This window comes from Dermacentor albipictus, chromosome 4 (genome assembly GCF_038994185.2).
Source record: "Dermacentor albipictus isolate Rhodes 1998 colony chromosome 4, USDA_Dalb.pri_finalv2, whole genome shotgun sequence".
Lineage (NCBI taxonomy): Eukaryota > Metazoa > Arthropoda > Arachnida > Ixodida > Ixodidae > Dermacentor > Dermacentor albipictus.
Window position 1 is genome coordinate 166178225 of NC_091824.1, and position 18669 is coordinate 166196893.

General features: G+C 44.5%; 1 protein-coding gene across 3 annotated transcripts in view; it reads right to left on the minus strand.

Moving 5' to 3' along the window:
* LOC135910076 (signal peptide peptidase-like 2B) overlaps window positions 1-18669 on the minus strand; it is a 29699-nt gene continuing 11030 nt past the window's right edge. For 2 of the 3 annotated variants that reach the window (XM_065442080.2, XM_065442081.2), the window contains exons 4-14: window positions 18130-18216; window positions 11551-11696; window positions 8598-8827; window positions 6507-6603; window positions 5384-5579; window positions 4461-4535; window positions 4247-4294; window positions 2890-3043; window positions 2546-2623; window positions 2279-2433; window positions 1-1397 (exon numbers count right to left, since the gene is read on the minus strand). In XM_065442080.2, the coding sequence (XP_065298152.2) occupies window positions 1149-1397; window positions 2279-2433; window positions 2546-2623; window positions 2890-3043; window positions 4247-4294; window positions 4461-4535; window positions 5384-5579; window positions 6507-6603; window positions 8598-8827; window positions 11551-11696; window positions 18130-18216 (1515 nt within the window). In that variant the 3' untranslated portion in view covers window positions 1-1148. The remainder of the gene's footprint in view (window positions 1398-2278; window positions 2434-2545; window positions 2624-2889; window positions 3044-4246; window positions 4295-4460; window positions 4536-5383; window positions 5580-6506; window positions 6604-8597; window positions 8828-11550; window positions 11697-18129; window positions 18217-18669) is intronic. The other variant, XM_070537774.1, reaches the window with a different exon arrangement.

Consider the following 18669-nt stretch of genomic DNA (forward strand, 5'->3'; position numbering starts at 1 on the left):
CTCATTTCACCTCTAATATATAATGTCATACAGTTGCCAAAACGTTACAAATAAACGTAACTGCTTAAAACATACAAAATACTACAGTATGCAGCCCGAATCTAAGCTATAGAACTATAGTGAACAGAATACACAAAAGTGTCGAGACCTAATTATGCACTGTAAATGGCGCTATATCATTAATTTGTGGTAAACGTGAAACACTAACCTGCTCTCATGAAACGATATGCGGTTAGCCCGCAGCAGAGCTGAGCCACAATGAAAGAAGTTGTAGTGCGCTCTCAGCGAAGGCGTGCCAAATCGCATAAAAAATGTATGTACTACCCATTGGACTGCTGTGTGCATGGACTAATATACATATTAAGCCTGTTTATTGTTAGTATACATAAGCAAACCTGTAGCATACTTAATGGGCTACAACTGGTCTTTTTGATCTATGTGGCACCATGCACTTACGTGCCGCTCTTCAGCGAACCTCTTTGACGCCTATACATGGGTCACTGGGAATGCGGCAGTGGATATGTGCTGCTGAGTTATGTGCCGCTCATCAGTGCACCTCTTCGACGCCGGCTTGGAGCATTGGTTGTGGGCCACTCGGTCTGTGCCGCTCTTCAGTGCACCTCTCTGACGCCTACTTGGGCGAGTAGGTGTGTGCCACTGGGTATATGCCGCTCTACAAAGACAAAAAAAATATCCTCTCAACTTATTCGATGCTCGGCAGACTCGAAGCCGCGCCACGCGCGGGCTTTATTGTGGCTCCGCTAGATGGCGCAGCGTGTGCAGTGGGAAGTGCGAGAGAGGAGCCCGGCTGGTACACACGTTTAGGCGTTGGCATTACGGTGTGTCTCCCCCTTGCTTCATGTGAATCGCATTAACGGCCATGTCATTTATCGTGGGATGGGTTCTATAGGCTTTTTTTATTTTATACACGACGAAAAAACACTGTTGTGCGATGAGATTAGCAAAAGAAAGACGAGTATGGCGGTGCTTTGTAGACGGATGTTCTCGAAATCACTTTAGTACGCGACGCCGTCTAGAAATGGCTGCTTAAGTTACAATATCAACGCTCAAATACGCACGTATGCAAGCACGTGCCGGTATAGGTCAAGGTCAGACGTGTTTTCTCGCTTAGTGAGCCTACATATTGTTCAGAAGTATCGCGCAGGCACGTGAAACAACGGCGATGCTGGCACGTGCGGCGCGGGTTGCGCGAAGCGGTGCACGGGGAACAGGGCGGACCGCTGCGGCGGGACGGGGAGTTGCGGAGGCGGCTCGGTGGCGGCGGCTGCCGCGGGACGCGGAGGGCCACGCTGCGCCTCGTCGTCCTGGGAGCGCCTCCTCTTGAACGAGTCTGCGGGGGGCTCCGGTTCCTCCTCGGAGGGGAAAGGCGTCTCAAGCTGCGCAGAAACAAGGCTTCGGCTATTGCGGCGGCTGGGTCACCCCAGGCACCACAGCATCGGATGCAGTCCCACGCATTCTCAGTCACAGTTGACGGCAAGTCTATGGCGTCGCGCTGCTGAACACGAGGTCGCACGTTCTACTCCCGGGAGCGGCATTTCGACAGGGACGGAAAACAACAACGCTCGCCGTACACCATGCTTTGGGTGCAATACCATAGAGGCAATACGTAAACAACACCAAGTTGTCAAAAATAATCCGGGGCCCTCTACTACGGCATCCCTCAGGACCCATATGCGCAGTTTCGAGACGTTAAATCCTAAATTTTATTTTAGTTTAGTTGGTGGTAACAGATCACAAGACATTTGGCTCTGACGAGTGAAAGGGACAAGTGACGAAAACAACAAAATGGTGCGTTAACAAAGTGTCCGTTTTTTTTTCATTTTAATGGCAACAAGGATTTGTTGGGTTTTCGGCGTAAGGTTTAGATGTCGTCGCAGCGATTTCTAAGACTGGCAACGGACAAACTGCCAGGTAGCAGGTGAAAGTTACTTATAACGGCAGTGCACGACATCAGTAGAGCAGTTCAGGAGCGCGTACTAAAACATCGCTGCTGCCGCCAAAATGATACGTCAAGGTCACACCATGGTAAAAGAACACCACATTGAGCACGCAACAACGCCTCACGCCATAGCATTACCTCTTAGCTCCACTTTGTCTTTGTTCTCTTTCTTTTTCGTGTCATCTGTTAGCATTGTTTTTAAATCGATGTAACCTGTAACCACGCGTATATTAGTCCGCGACACGGACGTACACATTGACCTCATTTTCCGAAGCAATTGCCCACGCCGCGTCCCGCACACGGTATACGGGAACTCACCTTGATTCCGTACCAGATTTCCCGAAGCTCCCCGCGGCACCACGCGACGAGAATGACAGGAATCAACGTCGCGGGAACGAGGTACAGCAGGGCGGGCTGGGCCATCTTCATTACGTAGAGGCCGATGAACGTGACTACGAGACCGGCGCCGTAGGCTGCGTGTTTGGTTGTTGCCGGCATGTGCCAGGCGTGCGTGTGGTTTGCTTAAAGCCAGATGACCAGGGCAAATACGGAAATAAATAAAATAAATAAAATATACACACGTACCGGTTACGCTAGTCACGTAATAGAGGCAACCCTGGGACGCTATCAAGTCGAAGCTGTGCACGTACGCCACGAGAAAACCTGTCAGTGCAGAGGAAGGACAGTTTAAGGAAGACGGGAATGTAAGCAAAAATTACTATGCGAGTAGGTGCCACATCGGATGGCGCAATTCGATAAATTCGAATTCGATATATCAAGTTCGGCTGCACTCTCTGGTGCCCCTTGCTGTCTGAACGGACCGTTGAGAGAACAGCAAAGGTTTCAGGAATCACTTCGATCATGGGACAACTTTACGTAATCGTACGCCGCAGTGGACACACCAAGGCAAGAAATCGGCGTTATCTAACCGGGAATGAGGATGTCGCCGAATCCGAGCACAGAGTACTCCCCGAAGCAAGCGCCGATGTCCTCGTTGCTCAAATGCGGCACCCGCATAACCATTGGTATCTGCTCGTCGCTGCCGCCGCCTCGGGCCACTTCCACCATAATGCTGTCTCCTTTCTGCGAGCGCAAGACGAGACCACTTCGCTTAATCGCTTTCGTCGATGCTGCGTGCTGCGCTCCCGCGACTGTTTGCGCCGTCTAGGGCAGGCCGCCGGTTTAAAGAAAACCGCACAGCCTCAAATTTAGAGATTTATTCGGAGCACATAGGCAGGCTATTATAGATCTCGTAATAATCCAAGCTCTTTCAAAAACAAAATTTTCTAGCATACACGTCGGAAAGGTATGGACACGATCGATGCATAACAGAGCGCTACTATATCGTAGCTACTACAATATTGTGGATAGCTCAATCTTGGGCTACCCGCAATAATTCAGTGACTTCACGCCCTACGTATAGTATGAAAAACGTAAAATGTGCGTATTCCGTGCTACAGACTTCGCCGGAAGGCCTGCAGTGGCACGTTGCTGCTGCATGTGCAGCACACGTCACCACCACCGAGGTTGCCATGAGGGCATTTCCAATATGTTTCGTTTTCAAAGCTACCAGCATTCAGTAAGCATCCGTCCTGAGCAAAGACTGCTGGTGTAGCGGAACTTCACCACTGACTTTCTTTTAGAGTTTTGCCGAAATACAACAAAGATTATTTGAACCATAGTCAAACTATGAAGCTCTCTCCCCGTTATGCCCAGAACCGAGTCGAAACTAGCTCAGTAATCGTGCTAACCTGAAGGTAAGAGTAAACGCTCTGTAAGCTATACCATGGGGCAATTGATTCGTGCTATTCGATGACAAGTGGCTCCAGTTGTCCTTATCTAATGTTCTGGGTATGGCTTGTTCGTCCACAATGCGAAAAGGTAATCAAGTGCACACGAGTCGTTACCCAATCTGCATGAGAAAACCCTAATCGTTGACGCGGTCATCCGGACTTACAGTTTCATAAAACTGGCAGGGAAGAAAAATTAAGAGGCGAAGAACTGATCTAGTAGAAAAATCAAAATTACGAATAAATGATCTATTACACCGGATAGCCTCGACGGAAAGATATGACCGATACTTGCTTGCCTCCGTTAGAGGAACCCTACACGGATAATATCTAGGCTGCAGCCAAACGCCAACAAACGCGCGTGTCTAGTCGCACTTGCTGCGTATTAACCATGAAGTTATAATAAACACTTCTTTACGACTATTCTTGCAATGTTTTCAAGTACGTGCTTTCAATTAAAAAAGAGAGAGGAGTCATGTCTTCTTTCTCCACTTACACCTGATGACTTGGCGAAACTGCCTGTCTGGTTGTGTGGCGTTGATTTCTGTGTGACGCAGGGCACAAAGAACAAAAGTACAAAGACTCCTTTACAAATAATTCAGCAATAACAGTACATCAATTTCACTTTCAATCAGTTCATTATTTCACTCTTTGAGACAGTAAGCATATAGCCGCGCTTAAGTTGTTCGCGGAACTTTAAGCTCACTCACCGGAACCAGGTATGGTGTGACGAATACGAAGAAAATATCGTAAAAAAAAAGCAAGACCAACAGAACGCAGATAACCTGCAAAAAAAAAGGAATGGAATCATTAAGTGCGTTTCTAGAAAAGACGCACCGATATCATCAGCGGTGTTACGAATTCCTTACGTGGAGGCGGTTACAGCATTTAGGATGCCGATATTGACGGCCAAATTCTCAAGTTATACGACCCATACCTAAATATACCATGGGAAAATATCTACTGCGCAATGTCAGCCATATACATAACCGCACAACAGTGTGTTCCTCGCATCCCATCATAAGAATTTTTTTTTTAATAAGAACGGGACGTTCTTATTACGCTCTCTTTCAGGACGCATGAACACTTGAACGAGAAAAAGTCGTCGGACTCGTATAGACTTTAGCACTGAACCTATAGTCAGTTTCAGTTTAAGTTGCTCTTCAGTATCAGTATCAGTTGCTTTTCCCGATAATTAGCTACTACTTTTTTTCTAGTTGCCGCTCCTACACACGTTTGTGAGGAAGTCCCGAAGTTTCTTGCAGTTCCTGGGTCGCCTCGCGCCTTCGTTGTGTCTACCTACTGATTTGCAGCAGCTCGTTCCTATATTGGGTGCAGAAGCTAACCGTTTTCTTTAGGCGCCGTCATCCCCCCCCCCCCCCCCACCCCCGCCAGTATAGAAAACGTGCTCTGCTCTCAACTTTCTAATTTCGTCATCTCTCTTACCGGTTGCATCAACCAATTAGGAACACGCTTCTTTTCGCACCAAGTACACTGCAGGTTAGAAGACAAGAGGTAACGAGTTCAATATGAGAAAGGGCAATAGGAAAAGGAAAGAGGCAACACCTGCGCATCGCAAAAAAAAAGAAAAAGAAATGCCTAGAGTATGATGCACAGATTTTAGAGTGATCACCATGAGGTTAGGCAGGCGCAAGGTTTTGATCATGTAGATGCTGAATACGACGCCCAAGAAATCCTGGAGCAGCCAAGATTTAGAGTTGTGGCGGATGACGACCCACGAAAAGGCCAGGCCAATGGAAAACAGGATCAGGAACACCTGGCGCACTTCCAGTGAGCCGTAGAAGCAGGGGAATGCGTAGTTTGGCAGCCTTCAACGGGAGTATGGAGACAAACTCAGGATCCGCACTTGCACGGTCACCACAAGCAAAGAACACAAAATTTGAACACAATATTAACTAAGAAGGGAGAATTAGTATGTATACACATTTGGTTGTTCCTACATTTTGAGCAGTTTCAGTGCGAAAGTCTGGTGTTCGTTCTGAGTCGATAGTAGGAAGAATTCGTCCTTTCTAGTGCATGCACGGAAGCCGTCCCGTACCTTTACACGTAAGAACGCACGTGAACGCGTGCACGACACCCTCAACATATTCACGCACGCACGAAGACATAACTACACATCTACGCACACACGCACATCTGCAGCGCCGCCTTGTGACATCTTGTGCAGCGCTGTATCCGCTAGCCATGCACGCGCATGCGCTGTGTGCAAGAATCGAGTCAGTCCGATGATCTGCGTGCACGTCGGCGTTACCCTCACTAGTTCTCTGCATTTATTAACAACTCGGAAGCTGAGCAGCCACAAGCGCTTGTATTAATTGTTAAGACATCTGCACTTTTATAACAATGCCTAGCACATTGGCGCTAGAAACACCGAAGGGAAGAAAACAGTGAGACACAGGACAAACGGTCAGAAAGCATATCTCCCACTCTGTTTTCACCGTCTAACTGCAATCTGACAGCTCACCCGGCTCATAACACAGCTCGCAGCATTGTAGGAAATGTAGCCATTATATGCTACGTATTTCACACATCATTTGCCCACCCATGTAAGTCCATCGAATCGATATGAAACGATCACGTCAAATGCTAACATCCTTTAACATGCCGGTGATTAACTGCAACATAGTTCACTTCCAAGATGCAAACCGAACTGAGCAAATGCGCAAGAAAGGAAGCCAGCAAATGAAGTAGAAACTGAATGAGTGACCGGCAGCACTACAAAAAGGTGCGCTTACCTTGCCGTGCCAAAAGGCAGCATGTAGAACAAGGGTTCAAGAACTCCGATGAGAGCAACTGTCGACGCGAGCACGAACATGCCAATGATCACGTACACTGGAAGCAGAGAGTAAAATAGAGCTCTTTGTGACCTTAACCGAAAATGGCAATAAATATGAGGCAAAAAATATATTTGCGCAAGGCTAACTATCCGTGTAAGGAGAGTCAAGCACTGAGTGCGCAGCATCATCAGTAGGACTAAACTCGAAAACACGGCACCATACGAGCATCGTTCGTGCGCGAGCGTGCCCTCGTTCTCCTCCGTTGTCGCAACCTGTATACCCGAGTCAAGCCGAAAGCCATGCGCGCCGCCCTAGTGGCATCTCCTGTAATATCACAAGTTCACAACTACATCGCTCGAAATTGGCGCCCTATAGCGTAAAACTATTTCAATCTGTTTGTATTCCGACCTTCTATCGTCAAAATTTACGTAACCGCCGACGCAAGGATCAGGCGGGGACACGCAGCGCCGTTTGAACACCCAATAAAACGCTCTCCTCATTTATAGGATGTTACATTTAATTGCTTCCAGAGCGAATGGCATTGCCTATAGTGACAGGTTTTTATTATCTAATTGACTGCGGTACACGGTCAGATCTTTATGAGATCGAACGCGACGTTCTTCGGAATGTGTTAAACCGATTAGACAGCAGACCATTTTCAGAGACTAAGATTCTCGCACCATGGCCCCAAACGTTGCAGGCTTGCAAAGCTACGTTTCATAAAATCGACTGGCCTCAATGACCGATTGTAGGCGTGAAGTTGTGGACAACTGCACGCATTCACACTGATAGTACCTTATTCCCTCCCCATCCTTCTTTTCTCTTAAACCTCTTCCCCTATGTTGATTAGCAAACCGGATGTGCGCCTGGTTGACCTTCCTACCGTTCCTTCCTTCTTTTCCTCCTCCTCTTCCTGTTGTTGTAGTAGTAGTTGTTGTTGTTGTTGTTGTGTGACTTCATGTCACAAATACAGTGTCCTGTTTCAGCTGCACGGAATTTTACCAAAAAGGTTAATTTTGTAAGGATATTTCCCTATATTCTATCAGGTTATGCGTCTTTGCGACCACTAGGAACTGGGTATCGTAAAAATTATGACAGACAACTAATAAGGACATCTTAAATAACTGCTTACATTGCGATTGGGGAATTGAGGACCCAAGGGATATTATTAGCTCAACAAGAACTTAACTAAACAAAATTGTCTTGGGTGCTAGAGGCATGCAGTACTTTGGCACTGCGGGCGGCCCAGTATGGCAGTGCCGAAATAAATATAAAATAGTGCATCAGTGACGTCGATATCCCTACCCGCTCCATTGCTAGTGCAGACCAACAGTAGCACAAGTTTTCACTGGCACGGGCTTAATCGCGGCCTTCTCGCCTTTTGCATAGTGACGCAAGGAATCGACGCGGAGTGTGCTCTATTCCGTTTCCAATCTTGTGGCGCTACCGCAGCTCGAATGATCACGTTTGCCAATTGAAGCAAATTAAGAAAGGCTTTATGGATCAGAATGAAGAGAACTCGTAACTGTCATAGCATTGGCGCCTGCGCAGCAAGGAAGCAGGTGGCGTTTTCTGATAGGGGGTGGAGATCAACGTCACTGACACGCTATTTAATTTTCGTTTGAGTTCAGTACCTACGACAATTTTTGTGAAGTTGTTGTTGGGCAACATATGACTATTAGACTTCAATTTTGCAATTGCTATATTGCCTCGCAAATCGCTAATTAAAACTTTATCTTTACTGGCTGCCAAGCCTCACATTCTGACAAAAGATGTGCAAATGCGCTTATCACAAGTTATGAGTGCAGCACCCTGTGTTATTTGGTGCAGAAAATAAAACAGCTTGTATACCTGCTACGTTAGCGATTTCTGGTAACGGAAGCGAGGGGGGAGGTGAGAGAGGGTGCAAGGCGGCTGTGCTGGTGCTAAAACAGCCTCTCTGTGTTAGAGTCCCAGAATGTTTCATTAGCGACAGTTGCGGGCTTGCCAAGATAAAGCGGTTTAAAAGTATGTCGGGCGTGCCGACATGCACGCCGGTCGCGAGCTCACCGAGATACTGGATGAAGAGGTAGAGCACGATCAACGCGCCGCACATGAAGGCGACAAATAAGACCATAGCCTTGGGTGTAAACTGCAGGTCGATGTCCTCCTCAATGTCGATCTCTTCGGGCTTCTTCATCACCTCGCCGTTTTCGTCGACGCTCGCTCGTCGGCCCTCGTGCTGGGATTCCTCCGCGGCAGCCGCGGGCCGGCTCGCCTTGTAGGCCTGGTAGCGGTAACTGCGACAGGCGGTCAGCGGCGCCTTGACCAGAAGGTTCGTTCGTTTAGAAAACGTCTTACTAGGCCCTGCATCCGACACTGAGTAAGGGGAGCATCGCAAGTGGTTAAAAAAAAAACGGAACAATGGGAACAAAAATACGAAACAAGAACATCACTAACCACGTAAGTTAGTACAAAAATAAATAAAACTAAATGACATCGAAGTGCAGTACATGTGTAGGCGTGACTGGGCGTCACATAATAGGCATTGCAACAAAATGTGTTCAAAGCTGAGAAAAAAAAGGACACAAGCATATCTGTAAATAATAAACGCACAAGGCAGATTAGGTGGAAAGCGCACACAGGTGATCGCAGAAGTTTTCACGATGTGAAAGCAACTTCGCCGGGAAGGCCATCCCAATGGGATATGGCACGAGGAAGACCAGGTAAGCTGAAGGCGCGTACTTCCGTAAATGCGCCTGAAAGTAAGACGATTACGTAATCACGACGAAGTGCGTGCGGGGAATACACAAAATATGCGTTTCGCGTGGTAGTAAAGACATATTATTCGTATTTCTAAGTATTCGCAAAATATTTAACTATGGTTTGATTTTGTCGTTAGTTGAAATATACGGAACGTATTTAACGAGCTAGAGCAACCTATTCTTATAAGGGACCTGTATTACTCGACAGAGCGACGTGAAAAAGATTGCGAAAAAGATTGAGTAATTTTTTTTATTCGGCGTTTATGGTGTCATAGTTAGTTTTGTTAGTATCATAATCACGATTTACTTCCACTTAAGTCCTACAAACGCAAAGGTACCTGCACTAATCGTCGAAGCAGTTTAGGGTCACTAAATTAAGCTGAAAATGAAGGGACACACGGTTTCGGGAACTGTAGTTATCGCCAAAACTATAAAGTTAGTATCACAGGTGGATCAGTCAAACGCTTAAAAAGGATTACTGTCGAAAGTTAAACTAACCAAATCGATTGCTGCGCTACGAGAGGGCGTCGACTGCAGCCAATCAATCTGGAGTAACTAAGATTGCCTAATCGATAAATATCAATTGGTGGACATTTCTGCATGGTTAGCAATGCATTCATGTAAATGATCAACCAAGGAAAGGCACAGTTTTGGAGGATGCTAACAGACACCAAATAAATGTTTTTCACAAGTACCCGGCAAGCAGCTAAGATAACTCAAGTGAGGACGGAGTATATACTACAAAAGACCAAATATGTTTTATTTACTGCAAGCAGGACTCCATCACCACTTTTATCTGTGCGGTCATGTCGAGATATGTTAACTCTGTTGATGTCGCGTAAAATTTTACTATTAATTATGTCCCGGTGCAACCATGTTTTCTAGAGAGCCTACGTGTACTTACATGTGGGCTCCCTAATGTTTCCCTCAAAGCAAATGTGCCAGAATTGCAACGGTAGATATTCAATCACGCTTGTTCAGTAGGCTCGTATATTAGTTTATGATAGCGTGAGCGTAAAGCTGTGAGAGTTGAAAAGGGCTGTTTAGGATGCCGAGAACCTGTAGCTTTCATTGATTATCTGCTACTCAGTACAACTGTACCAGTTTCGACATTGTACATGTAAGCCTTGTTTCGAAAGACAAAATGTTGTCAAAGACAACTTCAGCGGTTTGTCTTACGTTGTGACGTACTCTGTAGTAGCTATTTTCATGCAAAGCGAGTGCTTGGCGCACTGTCTTGACGTACTGAAAACAGTGAGCCTGTTAACTTCTGCGAAGAAGCAAGAATGTTTTGCTTAGCTTGGCAAATATTGGCCTGCATTTGTTATATGTGAAATGACTAAGCATGTGCACTCGTTCAGATTGGACGCTTGAGGCAGCAAAACCCAGCTTTTCAGTAGAAAACTGACTTCCTTGCTCGGACGTCGTGCAGTATGCCTTTGCCGCTTCATTTTTGAATGAAAAAAAAAGGTGCGTTCGATTTACAAGTTTATTTTCAGTGTCATCGCACCTCAAGTGTCGTAGATTGCAATTGAATTGTTAGTTTCTGAATACTACAAAGTGATTTTGGTAAAAAAATTAACTACTCAAATTAAGGGTGGATTCGATAAATGTAACTGTAGCATGTTGCTTGTTTTTCAATTGCTTTCATCGAATATTCAAGGTAAACAAGGGTAGCAAGAAAAAAGATCCACATTCAGGAGGTATACGTGAGGAAGGATGTAGCCGATGTTCGTTGGAGTAATACGATTTCCAGCTCGGAGTTTTATTTCACGAAATGTCAAAGTAGCTGGTACTGAAGGCTCTTGAATGACTTGTAGCCAAAGAGCATCTGTTCGCAAATTGGCCAAAACACTCCAACAAAGCCCATGGAGGCGCATTTGTGTGACACTGAGTTCTGATTTCAGCGGTGTGAGGCGCAGTGCGATATACAGCGGTTGAATTACTCGCCCGTATTGCGAGTGCGCAAATGCACGAAGGGTTGAGACTTGAGATCGTGGCGCATACTAGAAGACTAGCACGGCAAAAGCCTCGGCCTTTGATGAGCATTTCCGTCCGTCTGTCAACAGCAAGAGACTCGTATGCGAACCATGTGAGATGGCGATTGCGCTGCGTCTTCTTCGCTACAGTTATTCCGTGATACTACAAACCTGTCCAGTGCTGTACCAGGGGTGGATGCGGAAAATCAACATAGAGTGAAATAGAACGAAGTTCAAACCTCAAGTCAGTTTGCAGAACCGATGCAATTGTGGACTTACAGCTGGTGACTGATGACTCCTGCCCACAAGGCGCCCATGGCAACGCTGAATGTAGCGATCGACCAAACGATGAGGAGCCCTTTGTCGACCTCAGGCTCCTTTGTAAAGAGCTGAGTAAGCAGCGGTTCCTTCGGCGTCATCAGTTTCTGCAAGTGCAAATGAGTGAAAAAAAAAAGACGAAGGGTTTGTACGCATCGCCAATCATTAAGCGCTTTAAAACATATACAAGATAAATCGATGGTTCATTAACATATTGCCCGAGCTCTCGGAGGCCGTGCTTATTGCTTATTGCGGTTTATTTTTTCATCTTGTGCAACCAGAATTACGTTGCGTCAGAAACTGCAGCTTATTTCTCAACTTTATTTTAGAGGACAGGAGATGCTAACATATTATATGCAGGCAGTAACTCTTTACGTCTGACGAAATTACACCAACTGTTATGTTTAACAAGAAAAAAAGTAGTTCAAATGAATAAAAACAGCTGCTGCACAATGTCGACCTAGAAAGAAGAATCAATCAATCAATCAATCAATCAATCAATCAATCAATCAATCAATTTTGTTTCCTTTGAATAATAATAATAATAATAATAATAATAATAATAATAATAATAATAATAATAATAATAATAATAATAATAATAATAATAATAATAATAGCCTTTATTGCGGGTTCTTAGGTACATTCATTTCTTGCTCCGCCGAACTTTTCCGAGGGATTGTACCGCAGAGACCTGACAGTCGCGGCAAAATCACATTCAGAACTTTTCGAGCATAACTAATGCTTGAAAGTATAAACTAAATTGCTTCACCATTTTCAATAACATGTACAAAACATAAATTGCCAGGAAACACACAAAATTGAGCGCCAAATGTACTACATATCATCGTATACCAACACACGTAAACAACTTTACAACATAGTTATAAATTTTAATGCATAGAAAACGGTGACTAACCGAGTCAAATACACATCGAATAAGTAAAAAGCAAAAGCAGGGAGCTGGGAACAGATACAGCATTCACACCAACCGCAATGCTCACATACAAAAAAATCAGCTTCATACAAATGACATTTTTTATATTCCTTCTTTTAAGGTGTTCTTTCAGCCGGATAAACTTCGTTGCTCCAGTACTGAAGTGGGGTTTCATTAAACAAATTCGGAATATAATATTGTCTGTCTTTTGCCATAATTAGTTCTTGATCGAGGGACAACACATCTGCAGGGATCGCGTAGATCCATGTGCTTTATAACGGGTACGGTAAAAATGCAGTTCCAGAAATATCGCGGCACAACAGAAAGAAACACTTCATTAAAAGTTCGGTAGAACTTTTAATGCAGTGCAGAAGTTTAATGCAGAACTTTTAACGTAGAACTATTCCAATCTGTTTGTGTTCCATATCGGCCATTAGCCCTCCTGATAGGTCAGAATGGTTCGAATCCAGCCCATATGGGCGGGCGCCACAGCCATATGGGCAGAGCCCGAGCCATTTTGACCTACCACGGAGGGCTGAGGGCCGGTTTGGAACAAGAACATATTTTTTTTAATCAAATCTTATTTCATTTTAATAGTTTTACGCCAAAGCAGCCCTGAATGGTTCATCCATATAATTATTTGTGTTGTAGGCCGCACTTCTTTTGAATATTCAAACCGTTTAATTTCGTTTTCCAATAGCTGCTGCAGTTAGAAAAAACTGCAGATACTATATATTATATGCGAATGAGCTAGCGCATGCAGGATCATTTTCTTTAATATAATAGTTTCCAACGCGTTAAGATAAATACGCCGCTCGTAGAAGTTTTGCACAAATGGAAGCCATATGAACGTTCCATGTTAAATCATTGTCAAAGTGAACTGCTAAATATTTAACACTGTGTACATACCCTATATCGGTGGTGTACAGTCAAAATTCAAACAGTCGGAGGCACGCAAGAGGAAAGGCAGAGTGGCGTCAAGAACATTTAAGGAATTTCTAAAACATTTATTGCGTTATTCGCGCATTAACTCTTATTTGATTATTTTTGCACAGCCTATGATATTTATTGCATCACTTTGAAACAGAGCAACGGCCATTTCACATTCCAAGCGCCTCGAAACAAGCAACGTGTCGTCCGCATATTGAAATACAATGCCGGTGTCAATTACGTGCCCCAAGTCACACGTGAACTGTAAACAAAAGTGGCCACAGCACTGAACCCTGCGGCACTCCTGATGTGATGTACCACAGTAGGCTGTGTACATCAAACAAATAAAAAATTTCAGACCGATTCAAAGGATAAATATTTAATAAGTCGAGAAAAAGTCCTCGAAAGACACAGTTGTAAAGTTTAGTGCATAGAAAATGGTGAGTCAAGTGCCTTGGATATATCTAAAATGAGTCCACCGGCCACTCGGTTTCGTTCAAGTACGTCGTGTAAAAATCTGACAAAGTTTCAAAAGGTTCCTACGTATCGCTGCTTACATGAAAGAATGTACTTAATAACAAAGCTGTCCGCAGCGTCAGGAACATGCCTTTCCAGTAGTTTCACTAAGAAGAGAAGTACGGAAGTAGGTTTCTCGTTTTGACGCATCTCCGCCCTTAAATATCGGAATAACACGCGCTCTCTTCGTTTCATCGGGTACAGCACACGTGTCTAGAATACTGTTCAAAATGAAAAGAATCGGCCCAGATAGCACACTGGTATTACGTATTATATCTTCAGCTGATATTCCATCTAAACCTTGAGCACGGCTCTTTCGTGACCGACATAGCAATCGAAACAAGTACACTTTCCCCATCGAGGGAAAAAGCACCGAATCTGATGCTGAGCTGCTAGCTGCTATAAGGCGCAGCAGATTAAGGAGCGTTCTCATATCTGTCGCCGCTGAAGAAAATGAATCGTTGAAACAATTAGCCACTGCTTGCGATGGAGTAACGAAACCTTTTAGTATATAATCTAATTAGGAACACGACTTGGCTGCCCAAAGTTCATTCACATCGTCACTATAGTTTAACGCGGGAAAAAGAAAACTGACCGCCAAGCAGTTTCCCTTGCAAGAGTGCATCATTGCTGTCACTTTGTTTCGTGCGTTTCGGTAAAGACTCTTCAAAGCTTCGTCTTTTGGGTGCTTTTGACATCGTTTAGAAAGTTTGTCTTTCTCTTGAATAGGTTTAAATATTCGAATAGTTACCCAGTGTAAGTTTGCTTTCCGCTTATGTACTAAATTATAGCTTTTACACTCTTGCTTTAGCTCGATAAAAGCATCTACAAACTTTTTATCTGGTTGAGCAACTATGTGCTAACCATGTATCCCAGTCATATTGGGATACAGGTTTGTCATATTTAACGTAATCAAATATTTCAGTATATTGGGCCTCCTTGCTTTTGACTGCGTGAGTGTCAGGAGGGGAGATCCGGCCGCCGACATAGCAATGATCAGCCGGTTTTCTTGCTTTTCAAATTAATTTACCGTAAAAAACGGAATGTATATCGGGACGGAATGTAGGTTGGCCACCCAAACTTTAGTTTAAAGAAAATGAAAAGAAAAACGGTATAAACACGTAAAAAATGACCTCTATATAAGACGGAGGTCGATTTTTTTGCCGTGGTTTCTTGAAAAAAAGTTCGACCTATATTCCGGTTTTTACGGTAAAGGTCAAAAACATCAATGAAACGAACTAAAACGTGGTCGAGGCAAGAGGACACAAGGCGACCGACCTGACTGCACGTCTTGTCTAGTGGCTTCGTTAATGACAGATCCTATGCCATAGGTAGCTAATAAGTTTAATTTGAAACAGATGTTTTCTCCGAGCTTAGGACATATATATTACTATCACCGATAATACGATATTGTCATAGAGGGGTGAAACATTTAAGTTTTGTTTCAGTTGAATGAGAAATGACTGAATGTGTTCTGACGGTGAACGATACACAGCCAATAATTAGAGAGCACTGGTAGAATTTTCCAGGCGGATCACAGGGCTTTCAGCAATCGAAATCGTTAACGGTGTAAGTAACCACTTAGTCCTAATGAAGGTCCCTCTTCTCCCGCCTCGTCTACCTGACCTAGTTATACAATACTCTTTAAAGTTGGGTAGGCGGAATTGAAACATGTCTTGAGGGTTAATTTATGTAAGTATGAAAGCGTGTGCTAAGCTCAAAATGTTAGAGGTATCGATAAGAAACTGATCCCAGTGTTTCCTTATGCTTTTCACGCTTACATGAACGACTGAAAAAGACGGGTTATCTGTAACTTCTTTGTTTTTTTTAATTATGGGATTTTACGTGCTAAAACCACTTTCTGATTATGAAGCACGCCGTAGTCGGGGAATTTTGACCGCCCGTTGTTATTTAATGTATACACCTAAATCTAAGTACCCGGATGTCTTCGCATTTCGCCCCCATCGAAATGCGGCCGCGATGGCCGGGATTCGATCCCGCGACCTCGCGCTTAGCAGCCCAACACCATAGCCACTGAGCAACCACGCGGGTATGTGCAACTTCTAAGACTGTTCCAAGTTAACAAAAATCTGGGAGAGAGTGAAAGTTGTCTGCTATTTTCTACGTCATCTTAACGCCAGCGAACATAGTGTTTCGAAGGATGCGGCCTCCGTTTTCTCGTCAAATCAACATCTTGCCATTCTTAAGCCACACAGTCGAGGGTTCGACGGAAGCCTGTCTGGTCGGGATGAAACATAAAGCAATAAAACGGCAGACACCGACCAAAGGATTTGACTGGCAGCCCGTCGCAAACTGCGTGACTTGGCACAGAAAGGAACTGCATCCCATGATCTACGTAAACAAAAATTTCACTCAGATTAACAAAAAATTAATCTGGAAAGCTAGTGCCAAAGGCAAGGAAACGCTTTAAGTATGTGTGGGTTAAAGCAATAAAACGGCAGACACCGACCAAAGGAAGTACTAAAAATGAATAAATCTTTAAGACGTCTCGGCTTCGCTATGGAATCCTTGTTCACAATGGGTTGAAAAAAACTTGAAGGAACTTTGCTTCAACCCATTGTGAGCAAGGCTTCCGTAGCAAAGCCAAAACGTCTTAAAGATTTATTCATTTTTAGTACTTCCTTTGGTCGGTGTCTGCCGTTTTATTGCTTTAACCCACACATACTTAAAGCGTTTCCTTGCCTTTGGCACTAGCTTTCCAGATTAATTTTTTGGTAATCTGAGTCAAATTTTCGTTTACGTACATCATGGGATGGAGTTCTTTCCTGTGCCAAGTCACGCAGTTTGCGACGGGCTGCCAGTCAAATGCACCGTAATAACGGGTCAGGGAACCGGATTGGTACAGTTGGTACATTATCCTTTCTGGCTGGTTTTCGGTGGACCCCAGCAACGTACCGAAGGTTGAATTCTGTCAAGGCTAGCTTCTGTGCAAGTTCTTCTGTGGCAACACGCAGGTTTACTCCTGAAGGAAATGGAAGTCCTTCGAGTTCCAAATTCGAAAGCCCGTTGTACTGATCATCTTTGTTGCGCTCAGCCCGAACTCTAGCTATTTCATCAAACTGTATTCTTAATCTTTCTGCTAGTGACCCTGCTTGGGTTTCAAGACCTTTTACGGCTGAATGTGATACCTTTGTTGGAGCCAAGACAGCATCATAACATGTTGCCAAATACTACCGAGAGCTTTACAACTCCTTTACTGTTTCTTCCAAAAATAGCACCTTGTCGATTCTTGGTTTTAGAGCAAGTAGCTGATCTACCTGTTCTTTAAGGGGCAAAAGAACAACAGCCATGTCATTTATTCTCTGTGGTTGTTCCCGAAGAGAGCCTAACTGAGAACCATGGTCATCGGTGCCTGCAGATGCAGTCGAGTTGCGAAGTGGCCCTGAACTGGACTCACCCGTAGATTGTGCCAGCATTTCTAAACCTCCCTTTTTGAGAATCCCATAGCAAAAAATGTACTTTCAGCAACACTCGAGCATGATTTCTCCACGTGAAGGCCATTGCCGTATTCCACACAATACAAGAATCTGCCATCCCTTGGCAGCCGATATGAACACACTGGACAGATCGAGGTCATGGGGAGGCACAAAACGAGTCAAGAATTTCGCACACAAACATCGTCAAGTATCAGTGATCAGCATCAATCATGGAAGCAGACGGCAGCATTACCAAACAAATGAGCTCTACGGAAGAACAGCTCAGTTTAGACGAGGATAGTTCTGATAAGTGCCCAGCAGGACTTTGCCACTGACTGCGGAGCGCTTGCGCTCCACACGCGCTCTTTCATTCTCGAACGGACGATCTCGAATGAATCTCTTTCATTCTCGAACGTACGAACCCAGGCGCCCCGTTCCGATAGAATCCAGAGACGGCATCTATCATTCAATGAACAACGCATCTCGCTAACAGAGGCAGCTTTCGCGCATCGCCGGTAGATCCTGAGCCCGTCGATCATTGCGCCGATTGTGTCGGACGTCGATCATTGTGTTTGACGGCGAACTATAATCAGCGACCTTTACGTGATATTGCGGTACATACAAAACGCTTCAGGTAACTAGCACTGCACGCTGCAAAATGCAATACCAGCTAGTTGGTAGTCACACTAGGGGTTTAAACTAATTTGAGCTTCCACTTACCATCAACTTTCCTAAACTTCTTCTGTTGACAAACCCGACAACAATGTCGAGAGGCTCAGGTGATTGCCTGTCATAGACAACGTCGTCCTAAAGAACAGTAAATAAAACAGAGAGAATCAAACGTTATTCGTGCTCCTTACGTTTACCGATATGATATGCGCGCATTAAACTTCTGTCTTCAGTTACAACACACAAGCTTTCAATAGGTCACAGTGGCAAATAAAAATACTTCTACTGCATCGATACTCGTGTCAATTAACAATGAAATGGACACAGAATCTTCGAAAGTAGCAAAACTTTAAACAGCTCTCGTAAGCAAGGACGCGGGCTTTTTGTGCGACTAATTAATCCATTATTTATAACGAGAAAACTGGCTCTAGAGAAGGAAACGGATGAAATAACGATACAAGAACAGTCCGTCATGTTTCTTTGCCTGAGGCCGTTTTCCAGTTATAGATGTCACAAAGGGTGACGGAACCACTTAGGCGATTCGTAAGAAGCAATGTCATCTTCAATTTTTGAGACCTTTTCTTTCTTTCC